At 37.3% G+C, this 20,000-nt stretch overlaps 1 protein-coding gene across 1 annotated transcript in view; it reads left to right on the top strand.

The window, feature by feature from the left end:
- LOC137650159 (uncharacterized) overlaps positions 1–17,934 on the top strand; it is a 28,697-nt gene extending 10,763 nt beyond the window's left edge. Inside the window, exons 2-8 of the mRNA XM_068383317.1 lie at positions 2,640–6,604; positions 7,563–7,673; positions 9,053–9,248; positions 10,294–10,475; positions 11,189–11,317; positions 13,346–13,457; positions 15,365–17,934. Coding sequence (XP_068239418.1) covers positions 2,640–6,604; positions 7,563–7,673; positions 9,053–9,248; positions 10,294–10,475; positions 11,189–11,317; positions 13,346–13,457; positions 15,365–15,645 — 4,976 coding nt within the window. The 3' untranslated portion in view covers positions 15,646–17,934. The remainder of the gene's footprint in view (positions 1–2,639; positions 6,605–7,562; positions 7,674–9,052; positions 9,249–10,293; positions 10,476–11,188; positions 11,318–13,345; positions 13,458–15,364) is intronic.
- Positions 17,935–20,000: the final 2,066 nt, after the last annotated feature.

The raw sequence follows: 20,000 nt of genomic DNA on the forward strand, positions 1-20,000 counted from the left end.
AGGGGGCATGCCCTAATGTAATGAAAGGGTTTATGTATTGCCCTGATCAGCAAAGCTGTACTAGTCAGTTACACCCAATGCCTTCGAAATCAAAGGCATCCTCTTCCACCAAACCTCTTCTCTCCATATCATCCTTCACCTTATCTTTCCATCTGATTTTCTGCTTCTTGATCTTTTCCCCGCTAACAGGTTCCTCCCAAGCCCTCCTCACTACCTCCCCAACATCCATTCTCACCACGTGTCCCCACCATCTCAGTCGTGACACTCTTTATAATCTCGGTAACTTCTCCAACCCCCTTCTAAAGATCTCAAGGACTGGCTACTAAGGCAGCTAGATAATGGGGCTTAGTGAAATCTTTTAATTGATTTTGTTTGCTTTTCTTTTCATCCTTTGACGTGTATTAGTCATTTGTGTGTGCGCGCATGCGCGCTTTAGTTGTTGATAATCCATTTTGGCGGTTAATTTTATTCGGACAGGGACGATGCATCCAAAAGATCTCTCTCTCTCTCTCTCTCTCTCTCTCTCTCTCTCTCTCTCTCTCTCTCTCTCTCTCGCAACGGTAAGATTCATGATTTTTATGCTTATTGAGGTAAAGCAGTAGTTGGCTCTTATTTTTTTTTGTATACTAGTGTATGCGACCCGTCAAAAATGAAGGCTGAAATTTAGATAGATATGCACACACACACCTTTCTCCGAAAGCTGAGCGTGACCGGAAAGGTGTGTGTGTGTATATATATATATATATATATATATATATATATATGTGTGTGTGTGTGTGTGTTTGTATATATATATATATATATATATATATATTATATATATATATGTGTGTGTGTGTGTGTGTGTGTGTGTTTGTGTGTGTACTGTATATAGAGTGCATACCTAGACACTTGTTCATATTTTATAGAAGCAATTCTTATTATATGGTGGATATTTTATAGAAGCAATCTTGTCTCTTGCTAACTTGTCACTCACTTTATAAATTGTATATCACCTCTTGCTGTTCGGTGGCTTTTGATTATGTTATCTATATCCTATCGCCTTTTTAAATGGCCAATTCTTCTGTACCAAAACAATCTATGATCAGATATCGTTTGATCAAACTCGAAAAACTAATTTTAAAGGCTGAGATGAAATTTTAACTAAAATACCAGGAAGTCAAATAATGTGAAAATAGCTCATTAAAAATTAGTAACTATAATTGCGTTATTCCCTGCAATGTTGCAACGCATTCATTCCACGCAATTTAAAGGTTTTAAGGTCGCTCATGAATGGCAGAGGCAAGGGACAGCGACATTGCCCTAGCAATCAGGACAAGGCCCTAGAGACTGACCATATATTATATGATCAGCGCCCAAGCCTCCTCTCCACCCAAGCTAGGACCAGGGAGGGCTAGGCAATGGCTGCTGATGACTCAGCAGATAGACCTATAGGCTCCCCCCAAACCCCCAGCCTTAGCTCACACGGATGGTAAGGTTGCAGACACTAATGGCACTTACGAGTCTGAATGGGACTCGAACCCCCGTCTGGCAAACACCAGGCAAAGACGTTACCAATCAGGCCACTTTAAAGTAAAAAAAGGAGTGAGTCTCCTCTGTATATCTAGCAAACGGCTTGTGTCAAGGTGAAGGTTTTCCTCCGGCTTGAGCTAACGTTGGGTAATGTTTGCCGAGATGACTGCGTGAGCAGATTTCCCGGAGCTTGTGTCCGGGCAAGGCCTCTTAGACAGTCAGTCATAGCCCCCATGAGATGACGAGACCCAGGAAAGGAGGATGAAGAGAGAGAAGGGGCTAAAGGAGGGTCAGGTTACAAAGGTCAATCCAAGTTCAGATTGTTACCCATAGAAGGGCAGGACAAAAAAAAGTATTTGACTAGGAATGGAGTCTCTAAAAGTATTTAAAATTCTATTGAAATTTGATTCTTTAGTTTCGATCGTTTCATATTATTTTTTACCAGATAATACATAGACTGATATTTTATGATTTTTATGTATGTGGCCCACAGGGTTTAAACTAGAGCATGTGTCATGTGATCTTTACCTTGAATGCTGCTGCTTTTTACCTTAGATTACCTTAAAAAATCCAATTTCCTTAAATTTTATGCTAGTAAAACCGAAATTACCTTAGAATTACCTTTAAACAATGAAAATTACCTCAAATTAAGGTAATTACCTTGAAAGTTTAAACCCTAGTGGTCCACTGCTGGGGCCTGGGAGACTATTCTACGCCGAGATGCAATTGGAGGATAACCAGACAGTTGCACTCTGAAGTAAATGCTAAAAAAAGTTAGACAGAAATGGAAGAAAGAAGTAAGAATTGAGGTAAAGTAGAAAACTAAAAAGTAGATGCAGCTATAGGTCGAGTAAGATAATACTGCCTTAAGCTAAAGGCTTTAGAAAATAAACTTCATATATAATTATGAGAAATAGTTGATTTCGTTTTCAGTTTGATTGGAGGATTCAGATATAGAATAAGAAATATTCAAGTGGAATTGCAATTTTTTTTTTTCAAAAAATCACCTTAATTCCATAAATGTGGTAAATTTGATCAAATGAACAAAATATGTTATCAAAATATTTTTTATCTATTTATCGGTTAATTATATTATATCATTTTTAACTCAAACTTTTCTTTTACAGATAACTGGAGTTGGACTTATGGACTACGTTCATCCGCAGTTCGTCGCCCAGGGTCGCCTGGTAGCCAGTTTGTCACGACAAATCGGCTGGCTGAATCTGATGCCCCATCTTCTCCAGACTATGACTCTCTTCTAGAAACCTTACAGGGTGACTTTGGTATCCGTTCTGACATTGTGGAGGCTGCTGGAAAAGAGCCGGAATACACAGGAGCAGAGACTTTAATCGTCCCTCTGTATATTCCGGAAGGAGCCGTTCAAATCACGCTTCCAAGAATTGCTCGGTCTGGATCCTTAGAACCTGCTGAGGATGTTGATTTGAGAATCGCTCCCTCTTCAGATTCAGTCCTCATACGTCGGATAGGTACTGTTACAGGACGGAGGCCGCTTCCTGTAAGGAGGCCTCCTTGGCGGCCTCCTAATAGAGAACGTGTTCGTTATCCTCAATTCCGTAGATCAGACCTCGTTCAACCTAAGTCCTTAACATCAACAGACACAACAACAACAACAACAACTGGAGCTCCTTTTTCATTGAAGAGATTTGGTCAGAAGCTTCACATTCCAAGTTCTGAACCATTAAATCACTCTTTACCTCCTCTCAATGATGAAACTTTGGATGAGCAAGAAGATATAACAAAAAGAGCCAAGAAGAACGAGCTCAGCAAAGATTCCCAATTTCACAATCACACTACAGAGGAAACAAACGAAACATCCACAACTTCAACATCAACAGTAAGCACAAGTACAGTGACGTCTGATGAAAAACTCGACCATACTGTAAAATTTCCAAAGAGACCAACAACAACCACGGTCAGACCAGAAACATCTACAGCTTCCACCACCACTACCATCCCAACGACAACTACTGCTAGCTCAACCACAACTCCCAAATTTATTTCTCCCCTTACAACAACTGAATCTTTGCCACCACCACCAATTTCAGATGAAAATCCTGTGCCTGAAGTAGAGGAGGCTACAACTAAATCTCCTGAAGCATCATCTCAAAGTTCTACATCGGATCGCCGTCCACCAATTTTCCCTAAGCCTGTGAAATCTATACTTGGAAGCAGCTCTCCAATTAGCTCTACAGTTGCAATAACAACCACCACTATTAAACCCACTACAGAGAAACCATCACCGTCAACACAAAGACCTCTTTTGCGAACTCATCCTCCAAGATTTACCCGACTTGGCTCAACAACACCAGCTGCCGCAACAACTACTACAATTTCTACCACGACTACCCTTTCGGATGTGTCAGAAAAGTCTCCAAATGCCTGGCGTAGAGCCTCAAGGAGACCTATAAGACCAACCACAGAAAAATCTATCGTAGAAGAAGAATTATCAACTCTTTCAAGCATAAGTCCTATATCATCAACACCAACAACATCAAAAATTCCAGTACAAACAGAAAAAAGGATACCATTTATAAACAGACGAACAACCACAACTTCAACTACAACGGAAAAACCTAAAACTGAGAAAGTAACAACTGAGCAAACCCCTTCAACCACAACTACAAAACCTTCAACAGAAACGGCAGAAATAACACCATCATCACCATCACCATCAGCAACAACAGTGACTGCTGGAGCAAGTTCCTCAACACCCAAGTTTCCATCTATTACTACAAAAAGACCAGTCACCACACTACAAAGGTCTCCAGTGAGAATGATGGTTAGCGTTGAAGAGATATTCAAGGATTCTAGATCAAAGGAGAATGTGAGTACTAGTGAGGATGATGAAGTAATTAAAACTACTACAATTAGAAGTCTAATTGCTACTCAGTCTTCATTATTGGTGGATGATCATGTGAAAACATCATTGGAAGCCTTTCCTACTGAAGAGAAAACTAATACCACATCAAATAAAACTGAAACAGCCAGAAGGGTAAGAATAAGACCACCAACAAGGTTTTCTAATGTAAATAGTGAAGGACGACAGAATACAACAGTCAATATATTGAGCACCAAGGTAGCAGAAAGTGAGCTGCTGGGTATAGACTCCAAATCTGACCTGGAAAATAGCAAGTCTCTAAATGCAACTGAATCGCCAGACGCAAATGATTCCAAAGAGAGCGATGTAATTTCTCATATCGATGATATTCCTGCAGTAGGACCACGAAGGAAGTCCTCTATAACTTCAAGACCATTTTTGCACCATAACAGCTCAGAGTCAGTTGACCGACGACCAGAACATAAAAGGGATCAAAGAAGATGGAGACTAGAAAGGCCTCAAGCTACTGCTCCACCCCCAATAACTGATTCAAGTGATTTCTTCAAGGCGCCCAAAGAGACAATTTCATATGGCACAACAGAAAAAGACCAGACTGTTGTTACAAAAGAATTGGCTTCCTCAAAAGTAGTAGAAATTGTATCAGCTACAACATTCCCTACACCAAATAGCCCAACAGGAAAGGAGCAGACTGATGAAACGGAAACAGACCTTCTCAGTAGGCCTGTGATCATAGAATCTCCTACGACATTCCCTACGCCAATAACTACGACAGAAAAATCCCCAGAGCAAGTTGTAATCGAAAGTTTAACAGAGATAATGAAGGCTGCAACAAATAATAATAAAGGTAAAGATAAAGTATCCAACATAGCCACTAATTTAGAAGCCCTCAATAAGCGACTAAGTGAACAGGGAATTCATATCATACATGCTGAAGTTGATGGAATCAGAATAAAACTTGATAATCGCACTCTTCTTCGGCATACAACACACCCTCCTCCAACAACCTTCCATCCGTCAACAATATTTAAAGTCACCTTAGCACCAACACTTTCCACAACAACTGAAAACCCTCATACAAGTTTGACAAGTCCACCACCAGACACTCAAGATGGGCAAGTCTCGACAAAATCCAATATGGAAGAAGTCTTAGACAAGAGCACATTTACCTCTATAAAAACTTCCTTTTCATTCCATACATCAAAGCCAATTGACATAGAGAATGAGACAGACAGTGAAAATGAAGTACAAAGCACCACCAATGACTCAAGTTTTACAACCTTCAAACCAGCAGAAACCCGAAAATCTGCCACTAAACCTTTAAGAGGTGAACCCCCAAGCCCGGTTCTTTCTCCCTCCATATTGCCATCATCTGGAGATATTTATGACAGTTCACCAAGACTCAATAGAACTGAAGGTAATGATAATCAAAAGACGGCTATTTCTGATGAAACACATATTCGTACAAGTTCGCCAATAGGTGACAGGGAAAAGGAAGATGAAGAAACTGGAAGTGGACCATCTGTAGCCATCTATGCATCCTCAACTATCCCAGCTAGTGTCACTACTCGTACACGGTCCACCACGGTTCATATCACTACGCACAGACCGTCAATGAGACCTTTCCCCTTCCGGCCAAGAGACGAATCATTAAAACCTGGAAATATACCCATTGATGACAGCTATCAGAACAGTAGTGTTACAACAGAGAGTAAAATTCTGGAGGATTCTGAACCACAGTATTCCACTAGCATGCATCCAACTTCTCATCACCGTCCCACATCAGTGCCTGCGTTGTCAGACGAGGAACACGAAACATCTGTTGGACAAAGCCCCCCAGGTAAACAATCTAGTTTGGATACTTTTATGTATGCAACCATCACAGAAGACACTACACCAACACCCATTGTCAAGGAAGGGGGCGCTTCCTTGAATAGTTCTTCAAGTACTTCTTTTCGTTCACCATTTGGAGTTCACCAAATCATCTCCGGTAAAGAATCGGTGGCCACCAGTGAGGACATGGAAGGTGAAAACTCAGAGAACACCTCCTCAGCTTCCACTACGATTTACGTGTTTGGTGTCATAGGAATCATTCCAGCTGCCGGATTAGCAGCATTCTTGGCTAGGAAGTTTCTGAGAAAAACGCAGAAGGCCCTGCCTGACAGCGAAGAACGAGCCGAAGGCTTCACCCCTGTGACTCACCACTCTCGCAAGGCCTCGCATTCTAATACTTTGGTAAATATGTTTTCGTCACCTTATGTTAGAAATATTAACGTAGAGAGTAGAGGTCCCCTTTTTGTTTTGTTTCATTTGTTGATGTCGGCTGTTTTCGTCACCTTATGTTAGAAATATTAACGTAGAGAGTAGAGGTCCCCTTTTTGTTTTGTTTCATTTGTTGATGTCGGCTGTTTTCGTCACCTTATGTTAGAAATATTAACGTAGAGAGTAGAGGTCCCCTTTTTGTTTTGTTTCATTTGTTGATGTCGGCTGTTTTCGTCACCTTATGTTAGAAATATTAACGTAGAGAGTAGAGGTCCCCTTTTTGTTTTGTTTCATTTGTTGATGTCGGCTGTTTTCGTCACCTTATGTTAGAAATATTAACGTAGAGAGTAGAGGTCCCCTTTTTGTTTTGTTTCATTTGTTGATGTCGGCTACCCCAAAAAATTGGGGGAAGTGCCTTGGTATATGTATGTTTGTAATTTAGTGCCCCATCTACGCCGTTCATCTTTTATATCTAGACCTTATCGTGTAATAGATGTATTCGTTAAGATCAGACAACATCCAATTTATAGATGATCATTCCCAAATTCTACTCCATAACTGAATTTCTAAAATTTCACTTTGAATAGTATTCTCTGAAACTCTATCAAACATAAATAAAAGCTTGATTTTTTTTTTAATGAAAAGCTTTTACCATATTTTTTCTCACTCTGTAAGGTTTGTTGTTCAATGTTCCCATTTTTCATATCCTAAATCTTACTTTGAAATTATTAATTCATATTAATACAGATTTTTCACACATAGTAAAAAAAATACATTTGTTACTTTAAGACTATTGTTGTATCAAAAGAGATCATATATAACTCATTTTGTTTACAATTGTATTTAGTTGTCCTTAGCTCTAGTCAATTTAACAAGTAAGGTACAGTACTTGAACTTTTATGATTATTAAGTAATTCAAATTGTCTTACAGGACCCTGAACCATCTTCTGTTGAAGCCAAGAATCCAAAGTACTCCCCGTGGGAATTTCCAAGATCCAAGCTTCGTCTGGTGTCAATTTTAGGCGAAGGGAATTTTGGTGTGGTAAGTTAAAAAAAAAAAATTATTTCTTACGGATTTCATTAATTATTCCTTACGATATAAAAAAGAAATATTCAGTATTTAAGGTATTTTTTTTTTAAATTCAAAAGAAATAAATTTATTAATTAATTAGGTGGAAGAACTCATTACCTTCGACTTAATGTTAAATTAATTCAGACATTATAGGAATTTTAAGAGAATTTAAAGACTTACGACGTACAGCAAGCAAATATTTAGGATTTAAAGTATTTTTTTTTTTTAAATTCACAAAAAATATATTTATTAATTCGATTTATGAACTCCATTACCTTCAACTTAATGTTAAATTAATTCAGACATTATAGGAATTTTATATTTCGAAGACTTTCTCAATTAAGATAAAGTTTCTCACCACAACAACTTGTTCTTTTTTACTAGAGGTAAAACTAAATCATAAGGAACATTTTATAAATTAATCATCATTAGATATAAATAGTTTTGGATACATTTATTTTCCATATATAAATCATCAATTGGAGAATAATTATATGTAGATTAATGTTAAAAAACTATCATTTGTATTTATGTATGAAGAAAAATCTTTCATACTCGAAGATATTGTGATCCTGAGTGATGGTACCTTAACCCTTTCACTGCCAGTGGTTCATTCAAGGAAACTTCTGAAGTAGGAAAATCTTTCAAGACTACACAAACCCTATAGTCCATTTCTTTTAGCGATGCATATTTGCACCGACTCGCAGCGGTGCCCTTTTAGCTCGGAAAAGTTTCCTGATCGCTGATTGGTTAGAATTATCTTGTCCAACCAATCAGCGATTCGGAAACTTTTCCGAGATAAAAGGGCACCACTGCGAGTCGGTGCAAATATGCATTGCTAAAAGAAATGGACTATAGTTTGTTGATTCATATTGGAAAGGTCTCACTAAGACCTTTCTAATGAATACCAACTTTCTATAGTTTTGATAATTCTAAAAGGGTTTTCTTTTACTTATTTTTGATGTCATCAATGGCAGTGAAAGGGTTAACCTGGTGAAAGGGTTTATGTATTGCCATGATCAGCAAAGCTGTACTAGTCAGACAAACGTCTCTAAAATCTCCCATCCTCAATATGTAGTGACCAGCGTGATGATGAAATTAGCCAAACCCCAGACATGACTAAGGACAATTCTGAAGCCTTTGTTCTGCAGTGGATTAGAAAACCCCAGACGTGACTAAGGACAGGTCTGGAGCCTTTGTCCTGCAGTGCACTAGAAAGGCTGCATTTGTTGTTGTTGTGTGTATATATATATATATATATATATATATATATATATATATATATATATATATATATATTTTTTTTTTTTTTTTTTTCTTCTTTTTTTACACGTGTCCTTATTCCCTAGGTATGGAAGGCAGAGGCGCGTGAGCTCTGTGCCTGCGATGGAACTCCGGGAGCAACCGTCCTTGTGGCTGTGAAGGGCGTGAAGGACGGCGCAGGCCTGAAGGAGCGACAGGACCTTCTGAAGGAGCTGGCCATCATGCAGCACATAGGACAACATCCGAACGTCGTCACGCTCTTGGGATGTTGCACCCAACAAGGTAATCAATCGTCCGGATGATTTATCTTGCAACCTTGAATTGCATAATTAAGTCTTATGGTTTCTTTGTGAATGATTGTATTGCAACAAGGGTCGTGGTGGCCGATGTGGTAACGTCCCTGACTGGTGAACGCCAGACTGGGGATCGAGTCCCACTCAAACTCGTTAGTTGCTTTAATCGCTGCAACCTCCTTGTGAGCTAAGGATGGGGGCTTTTGGGGAGCCAATAGGTCTATCTGCTGAGTCATCAGCAGCCATTGCCTGGCCCTCCTTGGTCTTATTTTGGGTGGAGAGAGGGGCCTTTGAGAGCTGATCATATGTATATTTTAACATTAGGAATACATATTTTCTTGTTTTGATAATTTTCGTATTAATTTGAAATATTTTTTTTCAAGATTTGTTTAATATTACACAAAATAGTTTTTTCTTATTTTGTTCTAAATATGACATTGAAAATCCAGTTACATATAATAACGTTTAGTAATCTCTAATATTAAAAAGTCACTATAAACGCTATTCAATTTTACACTATAAATAGTTTTTCCTTATTTTTTTTCTAAATATGTTATTGAAAACCCAGTTACATGTAATAATGTTCAGTAATCTCTAATGTTAAAAAACCACTATAATTTCTATTCCTAGAACTTACTAATAATATTATAATTTCAGTTAAAATCCATTGATTTTAAATTTGTTTTATGTTAATGGGTGCATGCGTGTGTGTTTGTGTATATTCTTAAAGCAAATGCCTTATGGACGCCAATCTAGAACTTTTAACTCATTTTATTTATTTCCATAAAATATTTTTGGACACTGGTTTAAAGTAATTGAAAATTGAAATTTTAAGAAATTTTATCCAAAAGTATCATATATTTTGTCTGTTTCACATATTCTTTTTATGAGATATGACAAATGATATACAAATAAATCGAACAAGTTTTAGTGTCCAGAACAGTGTGAAAGAAAGCTAGAATGAATATCAGGTTTTCTTTTATGTGACCACAGTGAAAAGAAAGAAGATTTAACCCCATTTCCCCTTTCAACAGAGCCCCACTATCTGGTCATGGAGTATGTCATGTTCGGCAAGCTCTTGACCTTCCTGAGGGACAACCGAACTCGCCATAACTACTTCAACTTCTCCTCGGACACCGATGCACTCACCTCCAAGGACCTCACGAGATTCGCTTGTCAGATTGCTACTGGGTGCGACTATCTGCAGACACGAGGAGTAAGTAACCAAAGATCAGTGAATTCAATGTTGGGTTTCAGCTGGGTTTTTCAACTTGGCAAGAGATCAATCAAGGTCTAAATATGAGATCAGTTGATACAATCAAAGGCTAAATATGAGATCAATTGTTGCACTTTTGGTTCTAAACATAAGGTCAATGAGTGCACGCTGGTTTTATGTTTTGTTTTCAACTTGGTAAGAGATCAATCAGGGTTTAAATATGAGATCAATTAATACACTTTTGGATTTATGTTGGGTTTTTCAACTTGGCAAGAGATCAATCAAGGTCCAAATATGAGATCAATTGACAATCAAGGTCTAAATATTAGATTAGTTAATGCATTTTTTGGTTTTATGTTTTGTTTTTAACTTGGCAAGATATCAGTCAAGGTCTAAATATGACATTAATTAATAGACTTTTGGTTTTATGTTGGTTTTCAACTGGACAAGAGATTAATCAAGGTTTAAATATGTATTTGTTGTTTGTGTGTGTGTGTATATATATATATATATATATATATATATATATATATATATATATATATATATATATATATATATATATATATATATATATATATATATATATATATATATATATATATATATATATATATATATATATATATATAAATATATATATATATTATATATGACTCTTAATCTTAAGATTACTTGTTGTATGAAAAATTAACTTTTCACATTTTCAACAGATTATTCATCGCGACCTTGCAGCAAGAAACATCTTGGTGGACCACAACAAAGTTTGCAAAATAGCCGATTTCGGCTTGGCACGAAACATCAAAGACATCGGTAGTGACATCTATGAGCAGAAGAGTAGGGTAAGTTTCATCCTATTACTCCATTTATTCCCTCTTTCAAAGTAAATCAAAGTAAATTACAAGAGACTCTTTAGCTATGGTAAGCAGCTCTTCTAGGGGAAGGAGGCTCCAAAATCAAACCATTCTTCTAGTCTTGGGTAGTGCCATAGCCTCTGTACCATGGTCTCTCAATGTCTTGGGTTAGAGTTCTCTTGCTTGAGGGTACATTCAAGCATACTATCCTATCTAATTTATCTTCCTCTTGTTTTGTTAAAGTTTATATAGGAGATATTTATTTTAATGATGTGACTCTTCTTAAAATATTGTTCACTTTTTCCTTTCCTCACTGGGCTATTTTCCCTGTTGGGGCCCCTGGGCTTATAGCATCCTGCTTTTCCAACTAGGGTTGTAGCTCAGCAAGTAATAGTAATTACATTCGCTTACGGGCTGCCAACGCAAGATCCTGTGTCTTGCATAAGGCAAGGCAATCTTTACAGATAGATAGACTGCATTTACATTTTTTTTATCATTATCAATGAAATAAGGACTTCATCTCTCTTGATAGATGTTTGGTCAGATGAAGACTTCGTCCCCATATTAGAACATCAGAATCAAAGGAATCACTGTCATTAATTTTATTCATAATGTTATACTTTCAGTTAAATAAGAACTATTTACCTTGAATAAGGTAATATTATATTATTCAATGATGGTTTTGACATTTTATTATTATTATTACTTGCAAAGCTACAATCCTAGTTGGAAAAGCAGGATGCTATAAACCCAGGGGCTCCAACAGGGAAAATAGCCCAGTGAGGAGAGGAAACAAGGAAAAATAGAATACTGTATTTTTAGAACAGTAGGCTGATCCCCAAAATAAAATGTTGGAGTTAGTATGATAAACTCGACGTCTGTAATTTATTTAATTTAGCTGTATTGTTTTAGGAACTTCAGTCCAGTAATTAGATACTTGATTGGATAAAAGCTGTATCCCTGAAGTTCAATGTAACTATAATTAGACCTTTAGTTCAGCAGAATTTCATCACTTCGATTAGATTTGTAAATTCAAAGATAACTGTGTCAACTTCATTCCATATTACTTTCAATAGCATTCAGTTAGCATTGTAAACCTCAATTTTGCATGAGGTAGTATACAGTTCTGTGCACTGTGAGTTCTGTTATTTTAAGTTGTTTAAAAGTTTAAAGGCCACTCATGAATGACAGAGGCAAGAGACAGTGGCAATGCCCTAGAGACTGACCATATATTATATGATCAGCACCCAAGCCCCCTCTCCACCCAAGCTAGGACCAGGGATGGCCAGGGAATTGCTGCTGATGACTCAGCAGATAGACTTGTAGGCTCCCCAAAATCCCCAACCCTAACTCACAAGGATGGTAAGGTTGTAGACACTAAAGGCTTTAATGAGTCTGAGCGGGACTCTAAGCCCGTCTGGCAAACACCAGGCAGAGATGTTACCAATCAGGCCACAACAACCCAAAATATATTAGCAGTCACTTTTCTATTTTCATGTCATATTTAGGCGTATTTAGACCCCTTACTGTTATGGATATACCACAGTGCAAATAAAGGAACATTAGTATATAAACGTTTTCTGCACAGATTGCGAGACATTTTCTTTTCCTTGTATTTTCTTGTTGTGAGGCCTAACTTCATGTTTCTACCACAATTTCTTTACAGGACTTTATTATCGACTTTACAAATTATAGAACTTTATTATATAAATGTTTTCTACTGAGCTAGCTAGACAATTTTTTTCTTTCTTAACTGTTGTTGTTGTTGTGAGTTTAATGTTGTAAATCACGTCCCCCTTTTCAGCGTCGTTAAATGCTTAGCTTCTTAAGTTGTTATGGAGACTCGCCTAGACAATTTCTTTGCTTCAGTTGGATACATATGACTAATGCATTATTTCCTCAGACTCCTATACTTGTGTCTCGTACAAAATTTGCTACATAACCATTTTCATAACTTGAAACGTTTTCTCTTCTTTTACTGGACCTTATTATAATCCCTCCTTGATTCACCCCTAGGGAGCCTTGCCCATACGATGGATGGCGCCAGAATCTCTCTACATGAGCATCTTTACCCATAAATCGGATGTCTGGAGTCTTGGAATCTTGTGCTGGGAGATAGTGACCCTAGGTGAGTTTTGGTAATCAGTTCCTACGGCCAAAATCAGTCTGTGGTGTGCAGTATCAATTTATGAATATCTAGCAGTACCAGCCGAACTCGGTTGAGTCCCTTGTCTGGCTGGGAGGAATGTAGAGAGAAAAGGTTCCCTTTTTTATTTGGTGTGGAGTATCAATTTATGAATATCTAGCAGTACCAGCCGAACTCGGTTGAGTCCCTTGTCTGGCTGGGAGGAACGTAGAGAGGAAAGGTCCCCCTTTTTTTTATTTGTTTGATGGCGGCTACTTTCCAAAATTGGGGAAGTGCCTTGGTATATGTATGTATGTATTTATTCATTATCAATATTCATTCATTTACTGTTGGTATACTTTACATACACTTGTTTTCTCAACTATTTCCCTTGACAATGGTTAGCCCACTACTGGAAAATGGAATTGTTAAAAAGATACTGAAGCCTTGTCCTGAATATTTTTGGTTATTTTCATTATTAGAGGTTAGTCTAACATCTTGAGACATTACCTTTATTAAACAGCATAACTGAAATTCATATCATTTTTTTAATGCCTAATATGCCGAGGCACATAAAAATCTTTTTTGTTTTCTTTTGTAGGTTTAATAGATCACATGCTCTGTTTTAAATGTCTGATCTTTAAGACATAGCGTTTCTTCTATTTATGTTTTGGAAATTGTCATATTTGTAGTTGGTTGTTCAGACAAGGTTTGATTGCTGCAATGGTACATACCTTCAATGCGATAACGTTAGTATATTAGTGCTATGTTTAACTATTCCATTCTTGTCGCCGATTTTTGTTGGATGTAATGAAGATGTTGATATCAGAACAATACACTTTATTTGTTAAATTACATTATTGCGAATGTTTTTGGCAAGCTCAATAGCATTTCTACTCATACTGAGTCTCTCACTTGGACTGTCCCTGGTGTTGTAAACAAATAAACGATACAAACTAAACCGACGAGCATTGACTACAAATACTACAAAAATAATTATTGCCAGATGTAATTCTGCATCCTTTCTCAAGAAGGTCACTTTTCAAAGTATTCTTTTAGTATTCTGCACTTATTTTGTCATAAATGTTATCTTAATTATTTATTAAGTATTTTAACAACTGGTAGGGCAATGAATCACATTTTCAGATACTCAAATGGCTTTGACGAAGGATTTTTTTAAAAAAGATAATTAAAAATGGGAACAGGTCAATATTAGAGAATTTGAACAGCAAAGTGTGAGGAGGTCAAAATAATTGGACAAAAAGTAGAAAGCAGGAAGTAACACTGTTTGGGAAGGTCCTTTAAAAAGAACTTTTAGTACTGTATACAGTTAATCAAGTACAGTGTAGCTGATATTGATGTAAAATACTAAACTGGACTGTTGAAACACTAACATAAATTTAACTGCTGCTGCATTCCCTTATTGTCCTAAAACTGTAGTAGGTTTTCTTTTGAACATGCTACTAAGGAGTACAGTCAAAATATTACTTTCAAACGTATTATATTTATGGAGCAGAAATGATTTGTGCATTTGTTGTACATGAATTTTGTTTGCATACAAATATATTGTGTGTAGATTAGAAATCCACATTAAACATGTAATGTGTGTGCATACTATATGATTAACTATAGTCCATTTCTTTTAGCGAGGCAGATTTGCAGCGACTTGCAGCGGTGCCCTTTTAGCTCGGAAAAGTTTCCTGATCGCTGATTGGTTAGAATTATCTCGTCCAACCAATCAGCGATCAGGAAATTTTTCCGAGCTAAAAGGGCACCGCTGCGAGTCGGTGCAAATATGCCTCGCTAAAAGAAATGGACTATAGTAAAAGCTTTAAATGTACACCGTACTGTCTGTACATGGTATGGACCTTTGAATTTTATGTTAGATAACATTTTCATTCCCCTTCCAGGCTCAACTCCATACCCTGGCATGACAGCCAGAGAGGTGATGAGACGTGTCCGTGAAGGATATCGCCTGGAACGCCCAGAGCATTGCCGTCCCGAGTTCTACCACATTGTTACCAAGTGCTGGCACCAGGACCTGAACAAGAGACCTTCCTTTGCCGAGTTGAAGTTTGAGATGTCCCAGTTGCTGGAACATGGACAAGCAGCATATCCGTGCATCGACCTGGAAAACTTCCCGGAGGCGAATTACTTCTCCATGCATGACAACGAAGATGAAAAGCTGTGATTGTGAAGTCGGGTTCATGTTATCCATCTCAGTCTTCACTCTTTGAAAGCCAGCTGGTTAGTCAGATATTAGTCTTTATCAGATAACAGGATTTGGTGGTTCAATGTAATGATGATGCAGTGATTATCAAACATTCTACACGAATTTGTCTGATTGAAGTAATCATTCATTCTCCATGTCATTGTTTTCATATATCGCAAAGATTATTTCTTCAGAACTATCCCCAAAGACACTTTCTTCCTTGCTACATCACATTGGTTGTACTTACATTATAAGATTCTAAAAGTCTTAGAAAAGGATTAGGTTTAGAGGCAACAAGCAGGTCTTCGTCGCCTTTTAATATAGTTTATTCCAGTTCAAGTAAAAGAACTATGACACATCATTTCCAGACAAAAGTCAGTGTTGTATTTATTGTCCATTCCTTCATCAAGTTTTCCCTCTTCCCCTTATTGAAATAATGACCAATTTGGGTCTGTAATCATCTGACGTTTTGGACAGAAACGTACCGTTAGCTTGACCTTCTCGTTCTTGTTATGCTTAATGGGGCAAGACAAAAGTCATGTTGTATTCATTGTCCATTCCTTCATCAAGTTTTCCAACTCTTCCCCTTATTGAAATAATGACCAATTTGGGTCTGTAATCATCTGACGTCTCGGACAGAAACGTACCGTTAGCTTGACCTTCTCATTCTTGTTATGCTTAATGGGGCAAGACAAAAGTCAGTGTTGTATTCATTGTCCATTCCTTCATCAAGTTTTCCCTCTTCCCCTTATTGAAATAATGACCTATTTGGGTCTGTAATCACCTGACGTCTCGGACAGAAACGTACCGTTAGCTTGACCTTCTCATTCTTGTTATGCTTAATGGGGCAAGAAAACATGTATGACATATCTCTCAAGCTGTACCAAAGATGGCATACCAAGAATACGTTGTTGACAGAATGGAAATCTCTTTTGTGTAAGGGACAGAGAAGAAAAGGGCTTCCCAAATACAATACTGCATTTGTAATAGACAAAAATTTGAATTATTATAATCGCTCTTTTTTCAAATACAGTATTGTACCAAAAATATAGCTCTTTAAATATTTATTTCTTTTACAATGTTCCCTAAAAAGAGACTTGCATTCATTTTTTTTTCCTTTGTTATTTCTAAATACATTTCCCATGCTTTGAGTTCACTGCATATCCAACATCTGCTATTGCGATCATTTTCGGTACGTCCGTAAATTGTCATCAATTCCACATTTTCCATTCCTGTTTCATGTTGATTCCACATCAGCGATCTATGGAACAGTATCCTTGGATTCTGTATTATTTTATTGTGTAAGAAACGATCCCAACTCGAACATAAGTTTATTTGTATACAGTAAGCACTGTATATATAAACTTGAAACTTGTAGTAAGATGTACATACTTTTGTAAATATTGTTGTTGAAAATATTGGAAGCATTTCCGATAATCTTATTCACTTTCACCCGACAACCAATTTTGTAATCTGTGTTGGGAATTGGACCTACTCATTGAAATATAATCTATTAATATTTCTACTCATCTAATAGTAGCCATTCAGATATACTCGAGAACAAGCTTATCGTAGGCTTTAGGGCTTATATGGGTTCGATCAAGATACTATATAGTATGGTGGTAGAAGAGGAACACTAACAGTGTACTGTATGGAGATCTGTTTTGAGTTTGTGCGCTTTCTCTTCCAAAACCTGAGATCTGGGGTGTAAAGGAGAAATGTTGTGATGGCAGTTCAGTTTAACACTCAGTTTAACACTTGGCAAAGTATATTGTACTTGTCTTTTGCCAGTAAAGGCCTATTCATTTTTTTTTCTCCGCGGTAATAATTCATCATCATCTCCTACCCCTATTGACGCAAAAGGCCTCAACTGAAATAATTAAAGACTCAAATTTATTCATTTACGCACATTTCTCATTTACCATCCACACGTGTCAGTCATCATCTCTGATATGAAAAAGTACAGTATTTGCAGTATTCATGAAGGTTTGCAAACATACTTCTTACTATCTCTTGCATACACTGTTATTTATTGTTTATTGTTGTTTATAACGTAAGCAAAAATCTACTTGGATGTTCAGACTGTTGTTTGAATGGAATACAATAATCTGTAATTCGTATTAAGGATTGGATTTAATTTAACAACAATATCACCTATTATTTGATGTCCGTTGAATTTCCTCTAACAGAGCTTCAGTGGACGAAATTGTTGGATTATAATTATGTATATATGGGTTATTTTAAATGTATGTGTACAGAATATTTTTATATATTGTATTTGAATATTTAAATAAATGATTATACATTTTAATGCATTTTATTTAAACCATTTCCCCGAGCAGGCACTTCTTGCACAACAGTCTGGTCTTTTTTAGCATATTTTTGGTCTCAATCTGCACTTATCTCTGCCTGTTGTTATACTTCCAATTCCTTTGGTGCTCTCCCACCTAGCTGTATAAGGCCTGGTTCACACGGGGCATTTTCCCCCACGCGGTTAGACACGAGCAGTCGATTGTTCAGTTTTAGCTTATGGAATAGTTCACACATAACTGCAGCATGTTGTGGAAGTTTCCAATACGTAGTGGTAGCAAGATTCCTCTTGCCAACGTGCGGTTGTCCGGCATGTCGAGATAGACATGCAGATGAATGACGTTTTTCACACACAGCCAAAAGAAAGCTATTTCTTCTACGTCCATTTTGACATTGGATGCCACAAAAAAAGGGTAAATAAATATATAAAAAAGGCTTTACCGTGTGGTGGCCGCTGAGGTCAAAATGTTTTCTGTGAACAATTACAGCATTAAGTGAGAAATTAAAGGGCAATACCCTCAGATTACACTGGACTGGAACAACCTTACATCTGAGCTTGAAGTTCAACTGAGTTGAGTACCTTTGCAGTCTCTATAGGTTCCGGTAGCACTGTTTGTTACCAAATCCATGCCTTTGGTTTAAGAACTTTTAATATCATTGCTTGTCTCTACCACCTATCATGGTCTGGTAACGATCTATGTCTGGCGAGCACTACCTTTTCATGTGGACGGCCCGTAGGTAAGGAAAGATAGTTCCGGGTGAGTAAATGGAAAAAGCTGCAAGTAACTGATCGAGGCAATATCAAAATCAGCCAGGACACTCGTACCTGTACTGGCACCCACAACCCAGCTTGGAAGCAGTGTAGTAGAAACTGGCAATACTAACCTGATGAAAGGAAGAAAACCTGGGGACAACTGGAATATCATTAAGGATCTAGTCCTCACTGGAATATAGTCACAACAGAAATAGCTGTTGAATAAGTTAGCTGACAATAAAAAGTAAGTCATTACATGTTGATTCAGTGGTTTCGTCTTATCTCCAACGTTTAAGATACTGTATTATCTCTAAGAGAAGGACATTCTGAAACGGAATTATGCCATGAGGACCTATTTCCACGCATAGCAGGTTAAACTACTTTAAGTAAAGACATTAATTTGGAGATAAATCAAGCTATTGGTTACTATCAGTAAATATACATTTTCTTAATTTTCAAAGGAAATCTACCAGCTCTAGGTTGAAATGTAAATAAATCCTTTTTATCTCCGGTAACAAATACAGCAACACAAATAAAACAATTGTGTTGATAGGAAAATTTCTTAAAAAAAAATCATGAATGAATAATACTATTTTCAAAACCAGCAACGTAAAATTAAAGAATTAACGGACAATTACAAATGAGGATCACCAGGACAGGACAAGCACAAGAATCATATAGTTATCATGAAAATAGTTGGTGTGATTACTATACTCAATTCTTTTTACTGAGGCAGATTTGCACCGACTAGCAGAGGTGCCATTTTAGCTTGGAAACGTTTCCTGCTCGCTGTTTGGTTGGACGAGATAATTCTGACCAATCAGATAGCAGGAAACTTTTCCGAGCTAAAAGGGCACCGCTGCGAGTCAGGGCAAATTCGCCTCATTAAAAAAAATTGAGTATAGTTGTAAATAGAGGGGCTCTACTCGCAATTGGTCATGCAAATATTTACAGGTATAGTCTGTATATTGTAGAAGTATATTGTAGAAGTAGGCAGGAGAATAGCCTTATTCTCTATTCTCCTGCTACTATGAGAAACTAGTTATTAGTAAAATATATACATCCCTTTCTAATTGTGGATACCTTGACGCTGTGGAAGGTTTTGTGTATCACCACGATCAGCAAAGTTCTAGGCCTACTCGTCAGGACCACCCATACCAAGTTGGTTGGCTGTGAGCGTTCAGACGCAAATCTCCCACCATCACCAGTCAGCACTGGCCAGCGTGGCCAAACCCCAAGCATTATTGAAGGTATGTCTGAGGTCTTTGTC

The sequence above is a fragment of the Palaemon carinicauda genome, chromosome 11 (assembly GCF_036898095.1).
Source record: "Palaemon carinicauda isolate YSFRI2023 chromosome 11, ASM3689809v2, whole genome shotgun sequence".
NCBI lineage: Eukaryota > Metazoa > Arthropoda > Malacostraca > Decapoda > Palaemonidae > Palaemon > Palaemon carinicauda.